This window comes from Triticum urartu, chromosome 6A (genome assembly GCF_056163025.1).
Source record: "Triticum urartu cultivar PI428250 chromosome 6A, HENAU_Tu73, whole genome shotgun sequence".
Taxonomy (NCBI): domain Eukaryota; kingdom Viridiplantae; phylum Streptophyta; class Magnoliopsida; order Poales; family Poaceae; genus Triticum; species Triticum urartu.
Window position 1 is genome coordinate 537,858,952 of NC_141878.1, and position 9,223 is coordinate 537,868,174.

The following is a 9,223-nucleotide window of genomic DNA, read 5'->3' on the forward strand; positions in this document are numbered from 1 at the left end:
CCAAGTAGTCTTGCTTGCAAAGTGCTTGGGACTTTAGTTATAAGAGCCGTTTCCTTTGAAAAATTTCTTTGACAGACATTAGCCCCCAAGTTTCAAGTGTTGTTGCTTGCAAAAGACTTGGGACTTATATTCTTGTAACCTTGATATAAATGTTGATAACTCTGTACTTCATAAAGGCTGCTACTGCTGAATTGGAATCTCAACTGAATGACGCAAAGACCCGGCTGGCGAATCAGGAAACTGAGACCCGGAAAGCTGAGTCAAAGTTCCAGTTTAGCATGGCCGAGTCGGAAAAGCTGAAGACCAGTTTTGAGGCAGAGAAAAAGACTTGGGCTTAAGAAAGGACTGCTTTAACGCAGCGGGCTGAGAAAGCAGAGGAAGCGCTTCAAGATGTGACCATTGAGCTTACCGGCTTAAAACACCATGTATCTCAGATGGTTTCTGCTATCTTTGGTAAGTCACCTTGCTAGTCATCAAAAAGTGAATCCTTGTTGCGATTATATAACCCGCCATTAACCAATCTGTCAATATATAGAGGTCCCAGGAGCAACAACCTTAATCAAGACATGCTTGTGAAGCTCAAAGCTGTTTATACACTTGTCGAACAGCTGTACACCGGAGCTCAACGTGCACTGGCCGCAATCTCTCCAACAAATCAAGTGCCTACTATGTTTATAGATGTGTTGAAGAAACCGTCTGTGCTGCCTGCAAGATTTGACGAGATGAAACGGTCATCTGCAAGAGCCGGTGTTGTGACGGCTTTGAGCCGGGCCAAGGCATGGGTACCAGAGCTTGACCCATCAGAGGTAGCCACTGGTTACCCAAGCTTGAAAGAAGATGGTACGCCATTTGATCAGAAGGACTTCTCTATTTGCGTGAAAGAGATATGCCCCATGGCGATGATGATTGCCAATGACTCGGATCTTTCAAAATACCATCCGGCTTACAACAAGGAAAACCAAAAGATGCCAACCCCGGCTTATCGAGTGATGGACTTAATCCCCCCAATCCGTAAGCACACTTTTGCCCCTGAAGTTGAGCCATCTGATCTTATAGACGAAGAAGCTGAATTTCAAGCTTTATCTGGCATCGATTGGCGCTTGATTTGTTGGAGAGATTGCGAAAGAAGACGAAGAACTGGAAAGAAGACGAAGAACCGGAAAGGGATGACCCAGAAGCCTCCAACCTGCAAGTCCAAGAAGATTGAACCGTCGACGGCTGATATATTTGATCTTTGAAAAACCTGATCCCATTCGGCTCATGGAGCCATGTAATAAGGTAGTAAAAACTTGAATCTGTCGTGCCATCGTGCACGTTTCTGCTTTTTTCTTAATATTGCTAATCCGTAAGTTTTAGAAAGCCATTATGGGTATGATAGCCTTTGATTTATGCAAACCTGAATGATAATTATCCTACACACAAAGAAAGTACAAATGCCATGGCGGCTTACCGCCGGGCGGGTCATGATACCCAATTGAAGCCGCTGGGGACAAACAGTCCATAACCAGGGCCGGTCTGACAATTGTTTAAATAAAATCCCATACATGTGATATATACTTACACTGTTGGCTTATCAGCTTCATACAGTTAGAGGTATTTTAGAGCTGTAACTGTAAACATAAGACTATGATACTCTAGCGACTTAGAGTCTACCATCCTGGCGGATTATAGAGACCCGGAAGATACTTCAAATATGAGCCATAAGTAGGGCAGCTGGGCCCGACTTGTAAAAAATCAAAAGTCAAAGAAGAAATCTTCCAATATAAATAAAAAATCAAAAGAAATTCGAGACTTTTGTGGGCTGCCAAGCCAAAGTGTCTTCTTCAATGAAACTAGCCGGAGCCACTGGATTGTTCGTGCGTTCCGTGAGCCTGACTCACAGTGTGCCCAATCGACATTTGAACCCTAGATAAAGTCTGGTCTTGCTCAAAGACTTATCAGGAGTACGCAGGGCCAGAGTAACAACATACATCATGGGCCAATTTATCCAAGTTTCAAGGAAGGCGGCTTATGAAGCCTGGATCTATCCTGACTATCTGTAAAATGAGCTCTCGCGTGACAAGCCGCCATTTGAACCTTAACGAGCTCTGATCTTGGTCGAATACGCTGTAAGATTGATCGTTTAAGAGTTTGACGGGTCAATCGGGATTACCCGATGGAGTTGAAGCAGCTGGCTACAGGTAGGATGAGCCGGAAAGGTTATGTCCTCTTTGGTCGAATACGCCTATGTTTGGACAAGCCTGGTCAAGAGGGTAGTAATGCTATGTTCTCTTTGGTCGAATACGCGTATGTTTGAACAGGAAGCCCCCAAGTGACACACTGACAAGTGTGGCGTTTGAGCCAATCAAAAGGATACTGACAGCTATGATTCGAATACGATCAGGAAGCCCCCAAGTGACCATAAATTTTGGCATTGCGCCGATCAAGAGGGTACCGACAGCTATGTTCTCTTTAGTGAATACACCTATGTTTGAACAGGAAGCCCCCAAGTGATACTCTGACGAATCACGCTTCACCAGGGATCTATGTTTGAGCTGTGCTGTACATACAACTCTCTTTGGTCCCTGTAATTTGGGCGTCAAGCCTCTTAAGAGAATATGTAAGATGATGATAAAGAATCAACTTCGAGGAAGTGAAACGACAGAGGCCCTGAATTATCAGGGATGCCGGCTTTATTATACTGCTTATAATATATACATCATGTAACTATGTACATCATGAGAGTCGGTGGCTCAAGTATAGTAGGGCCAAAGATGATCAATATTCCACGGGCGACGGGTCTCCTCCTCCGACTTACGTGAATCCTTGTGTTCTCGAACGTCGATAAGATAATATGACCCGTTATGCAGATTCTTGCTGACCACAAAAGGTCCTTCCCAGGTCGGCGAGAGCTTATGCATGTCCGTTTGATCCTGGACGAGCCGAAGCACCAAGTCGCCTTCTTGAAAGGTTCTTGTTTTGACCCGGCGGTTGTGATAATGACATAAGTCTTGCTGATAAATCGCCGAACGAGCCGCCGCGAGGTCCCGCTCCTCATCTAACAGGTCAAGTGCATCTTGACCGGCTTTTTCATTATTAGCTTCCACGTAAGCCGCCACCCGTGATGAATCGTGACGGATGTCACTAGGGAGAACCGCCTCTGCTCCATAGACCATGAAGAAAGGTGTGTAACCCGTAGATCTGTTGGGGGTTGTATTGATACTGCATAATACTGAGGGTAGATCCTCCACCCAATAACCCGGCGTTCTCTGCAAAGGAACCATAAGTCGGGGCTTGATACCTCGTAGGATCTCTTGATTTGCTCGTTCTGCCTGAACATTGGACTGAGGGTGAGCCATAAAGGAAACATCAAGCCGGATGTGCTCCCTTTCACAAAATTCTTTCATAGCGCCTTTAGAGAGATTAGTGCCATTATCTGTGATAATGCTGTGTGGAAAACCAAATCGAAAGATCACCTTCTTGATGAACTGGATTGCCGTTGCTGCCTCACACTTACTGACTGGCTCCGTCGCAACCCACATAGCAAACTTATCAACAACTACCAAAAGGTGGGTCTTCTTATCCTTAGACCTTTTGAAAGGCCCAACCATATCAAGCCCCCAAGTCACAAACGGCTAAGTAATTGGAATCATCCTCAACTCTTGAGCCGGAACATGAGCTCGTCATGAAAACTTCTGACAACCGTCACATTTGCTGACCAAATCCTCTACATCAGCATGAGCCGTTAGCCAATAAAAACCATGAAGAAAAGCCTTGGCTATGAGAGATTTAGAGCCGGCATGATGACCACAATCTGCTTCATGAATCTCTCATAGAATCTCGCAACCTTCCTCAGGAGAAACACAATGTTGAAACGCTCCTGAGACACTGCGGTGGTGCAATTCCCCATTAGCAATCGTCATTGACTTAGATCGCCGGGTTGTCTGTCTGGCCAAGATTTCATCCTCCGGCAACTCACGCCGGGTCATGTAAGCCAAATACGGAACTGTCCAATCAGGAATAGCGTGAAGAGATGCCACCAATTGCGCTTCTGGGTCAGGGACAACAAGATCTTCCCGTGTAGACAATTTGACAGAAGGATTAAGCAAAATGTCCAGGAACATGTTAGGTGGCACCGGCTTACGCTGAGACCTAGCCGACTTAAAGTATCAGCCGCCTCGTTCTTCCTGCGATCAATATGCTCAACTTGATAACCCTTGAAATGACCCGCAATAGCATCAACCTCTCGACGATAAGCCGCCATGAGCGGATCTTTAGAATCCCAAGTACCAGAAACTTGCTGAGCCACCAGATCTGAATCGCCAAAGCACCTCACCCGGCTTAAGTTCATCTCCTTAGCCATCCGAATACCATAGAGCAAGGCCTCATACTCAGCTGCATTGTTAGTACAGGGGAACATTAGCCGGAGAACATTAGAAAACTTGTCACCTCGTGGGGAAGTCAAGACAACTCCAGCCCCGAGCCCTCCAACTGTTTGGATCCATCAAAGTGAATAGTCCAATATGTGTTATCCGGCTTTTCCTCAAGTGCCTGTAACTCTGTCCACTCATTGATGAAATCCACAAGTGCTTGAGACTTGATGGCCGTACGTGGCACATACTTTAAACCGCGAGGACCAAGCTCAATGGCCCATTTAGCAACTCGGCCTGTGGCTTCCCTGGTTTGGATGATATCTCCTAAAGGAGCAGAACTAACCACAGTGATGGGATGACCCTGAAAATATTGCTTAAGCTTCCGACTTGCCATGAAAACCCCATACACAAGCTTCTGCCAGTGTGGATACCTCTATTTGGACTCAATAAGCACCTCACTGATGTAATAAACTAGTCGTTGAACCGGGTACTCCTTGCCTGCCTCTTTCCTTTCCACCACAATGGCTACACTGACGGCCCGGCTATTAGCAGCTACATATAACAACAGAGGCTCTTTATCAATAGGGACAGCAAGCATGGGCGGCTCAACCAACTGTTTCTTTACATCCTCAAACGCTTGACTAGCAGCATCACTCCAAACAAAATGATATGTCTTCTTCATCATCTGATAAAGAGGAATAGACTTCTCACCCAACCAGCTTATGAATCGGCTCAGAGCCACAATACGACCCGCCAGACGCTGAACATCATTAACACACGTCGGCTTAGCCAATGAAGTAATGGCTTTGATCTTCTCCGGGTTAGCTACAATTCCTCTATTAGAAACCAGGAAACCCAAGAGCTTGCCTGCTGGCACACCAAAGACACACTTAGCCGGGTTAAGCATCATCTTATAGACCCGGAAATTGTCAAACGTCTCCTTCAAATCATCAATCAGGGTATCCTTCTCTCTTGACTTCACCACAATGTCATCTACATAAGCATGAACATTACGCCCGATCTGATTGTGAAGGCAATTTTGCACACACCGCTGGTAAGTCGCCTGGGCGCTCTTGAGCCGAAAAGGCATAGACACATAGCAGAAGGCTCCAAATGGAGTAATGAAAGTCGTCTTCTCCTGGTCCTTAACTGCCATCTTGATCTGATGATAACCAGAATAAGCATCCAAAAAACTCAAACGCTCACAACCCGCCGCAACATCAATGATTTGATTAATACGAGGGAGAGCAAATAGATCAGCCGGACAAGCCTTGTTCAAGTCCGTGTAATCCACACACATCCGCCAAGTATCATTCTTCTTGAGTACCAGCACCGGGTTAGCCAACCACTCAGGATGGAAAATTTAAACAATAAACCCGGCCACCAAGAGTCGGGCCACTTCCTCACCAATGGCCTTCCGCCTCTCCTCGTTAAATCGGCAATGAACTTCGGATCAATATTAAGAGTGTGCTCAGCGAGTTCCCTCGGTACACCCGACATGTCTGAAGGCTTCCATGCAAAGATGTCCCGGTTCTCACGGATGAACTTGATGAGCGCGCTTTCCTATTTCGGATCTAGATTAGCACTGATACTAAACTGTTTTGATGAATCGCCAGGAACAAAGTCAACCATTTTGGTGTCGCCCGCCAATTTAAACTTGAGCGACGGATCATGCTCTGTGGTTGGCTTTTTCAAGGACGTCATGTCCATCGGGTCAACATTATCCTTGTAAAATTTCAACTCCTCCGCTGCACAAACCGATTCAGCATAAGCCGCATCACCTTCTTCACACTCCAGGGCCACCTTGCGACTCCCATGTACTGCGATGGTGCCCTTGTAACCCGGCATCTTAAGCTACAAGTAAACATAGCAAGGTCTTGCCATGAACTTAGCATAAGCCGGCCGCCCAAACAAAGCATGATAAGGGCTCTTGATCTTGACCACTTCGAAGGTTAATGTCTCAGACCTTTATTATGATATCTTACCCACCGGGTAGGCCAAATTACCCGGCACCACACCATGGAAGACAATGTTTGACGGCTTAAGATTCTTATCTGTCAGTCCCATGTGACGGAAGGTCTTATAATAAAGGATGTTAATGCTGCTACCCCCATCCATGAGCACCTTAGTAAACTTATAGCCCCCAACCTCAGGTGCCACCACCAGAGCCAAGTGACATGGATTATCAACCCGGGGCGGATGATCCTCACGACTCCACACAATAGGCTGCTCTGACCACCGCAAATAACGTGGCACCGTCGGTTCAACCGCATTCACGGCCCTCTTATGAAGCTTCTGGTCCCGCTTACATAAGCTAGTGGTGAAGACATGATACTGCCCACTATTCAACTACTTTGGGTTGCTTTGATAACCGGACTGCTACTGCTGTTGATTCCCCTGATTACTCTGCTGATTATAACCACCTTGGTTGCCATGGCCCTGAAATCCGGAACTTGAACCGCCGCCTCTGTGACCCAGACCATGAGAACCGGACCCTGAACCGCCGTTCGGGCCGTGGTTGCGTTGGATGGACTCCCTAAAGCTTCTCATTATGCTGCAATCTTTCCACGAATGAGTAGCCGGCTTCTGATCCCTTCCGTGTTTCGGACACGGTTGATTTAGCATTGCCTCAATATCGAATCCTGCCCTTGGAGCCGGCTGTCCCTTACGACGCTGGTTATAATTGCGCGCACCGGTGTTAGCCACAAATTCATCAGCCTTGCGCTTACCATTGCCGCCCTGATTGGTAGGATTGTATTGCTGTCCTTTCATGCCGCTACTCTTTTTTGCCTTTGCCGATCTTTCATCCTCAGAGTCGGGGTCCTTGGTACCATCAAAGTCGGCATACTTAACAAGAGCCGCCATTAGAGTACCCATGTCGTCGCAATGACGCTTGAGCCGTCCAAGCTTTTGCTTGAGTGGAGTAAAATGGCAATTTTTCTCCAACATCAGAATCGCTGAACCGACATTAATGTTATTTGAAGAATGTATGATAGTCGAGACCAGGCGTACCCAGCTGGTTGTTGACTCGCCCTCTGCTTGAACACAAGAAACCAAATCCACAATCGACATGGGCTGCTTGCATGTATCTTTGAAATTCTGGATGAACCGGGCCTTCAGCTCCGCCCATGACCAGATGGAATTAGCCGGTAGCCCCTTCAACCAGGTACGAGCCGTCCCCTCCAGCATCATGGTGAAGTACTTGGCGTATGCAGCCTCGCTAACATCAAACATCTCCATAGCTATCTCGTAACTCTACACCCAAGCCTCAGGGGGCTGATCTGCTGTGTAATTGGGCACCTTGCGGGGCCTTTGAAGTCCTTGGGCAAAGGCTCATTCCGTAAAACTGCCATTAGACACGGCACACCGAAAGCTCTAGAAGTTACACCCGCCTCAACTGAAGCCGTCGAGTGAACCGGCGTGTGCTGGTGAGCTACCAGCTCGGCCTCCCGGTGCATTCTGCCCTGATCCACCAAATCTTGTGCATTGGCACCATTGCGCACCGGTTCATGACCATGAGGTTGATTACGACGCCGCTCAGTACTCGAGACTGCTGGCGAGTCAATGTGCCTACTCTATCTCCGGCTCAGACGGGGGGTTGAATGAATCCGATCACGACTGTAGGAGTAAGCCTGCTGTTGTACCAAAGCCGTTTGAAGAAGTTCCCTGGCCCTTCGGGGTTCAACCGCCGCGGGAGTCTCACCCTCGACTGGCAGAGCCGCCAATCGTGTAGCTGCAGCAATCATGTTATCAAGAGGGGTGGAGTAATTGTTGGGTTCTACGGTAGGGTGCGTCGACTGGAAATAAAAATTTTCCTACGCACAGAACAACCAAGAACATGCTACGGGAGATGGATCACAGTTCATTACCACTAGACGCGCAGTGTCGTGCAACGGAAGAAGAGTTGGGGCGGCGCGTCCGTGTGGATCGTCTCCTCCTCGTCCGATATCCCTCGTACAGCCGGTAGTCGGTTCCCACGTACAGGTTCGCTGGAGCGGCGCAAGTGCACCACCTCTAACGGTATCCGCGCGTGCAGGAGGAACGTCGTGCGACGGACTGCTCGGTCCGATCACACAACCGATGGCGAGTGGAGGTGTCTATTCGCAACACATGCAAACCATAGTGACAGCGCCAAAGCGATCAGTCGCGTGAGTGTGCCTCACCTCCACTTTATATAGGCGTTCGTCGCGGGCTCAACACTTGGGCCTCGCACGGACCCTAAAGCCCATAAGTCTACTCGGCCACAATCCGAGTACAGCTCGGATCAGACCTCGTAGGTTCCTTCCCTTAAGCGCGCGACCCCTTAGGTTCAAGCCGGCTTGGTCGCAGTTCGGATCACCTCCGAATTGCACAGTTGGTAGCGGCCTCTAGCAAGGCATGCCGAACACCAAACAGACTATGAAGCTGGTTAGGCGAACCTGTACATCATACTTCCATTCCTTTTGCCACACGATATATGTTGTCGGGCTCAAGGCGAGTCTGTCATCCTTGTGCTAGCCCGACCTCTTTCTCGTTCCAGTGATGCCGACCACAAACCGGATTATCTCATAATCCTTGTCGCATGGCCATGCTTATCCTGGTTGGATCACACGAGGGGCCCAGAGTTTATCACTCCTGATCGGAGGGGCAAATCCCATCTTGCTCGACCACGTCTTGCAGCATGGTTCTGGACAAACCCTAAACCTACCTTTATAACTACCAAGTTACGGAGTAGCGCTTGGTCAGCCCAAAGAAAGCCTATTACATGCGTCAGCTCAGGTCTTAGGACATAGAACATATGTTGTACTCGAGACTCACAGATGACATATCGCTGCGTCTCATAGTTGGGTCTGTCCGACTCGGACCTTATCTTGACTCGAATCCGACTACGT

The 9,223-nt window shown here is 48.1% G+C and overlaps 1 protein-coding gene across 1 annotated transcript; it reads left to right on the forward strand.

The window, feature by feature from the left end:
• The first annotated feature begins 434 nt into the window (after positions 1-434).
• Positions 435-1,238, forward strand: LOC147966129 (uncharacterized). Its single transcript, XM_087530725.1, has 2 exons — positions 435-453; positions 538-1,238. The coding sequence occupies exons 1-2, from the start codon at positions 435-437 to the stop codon at positions 1,236-1,238; spliced, it is 720 nt and encodes a 239-aa protein (XP_087386851.1).
• Positions 1,239-9,223: the final 7,985 nt, after the last annotated feature.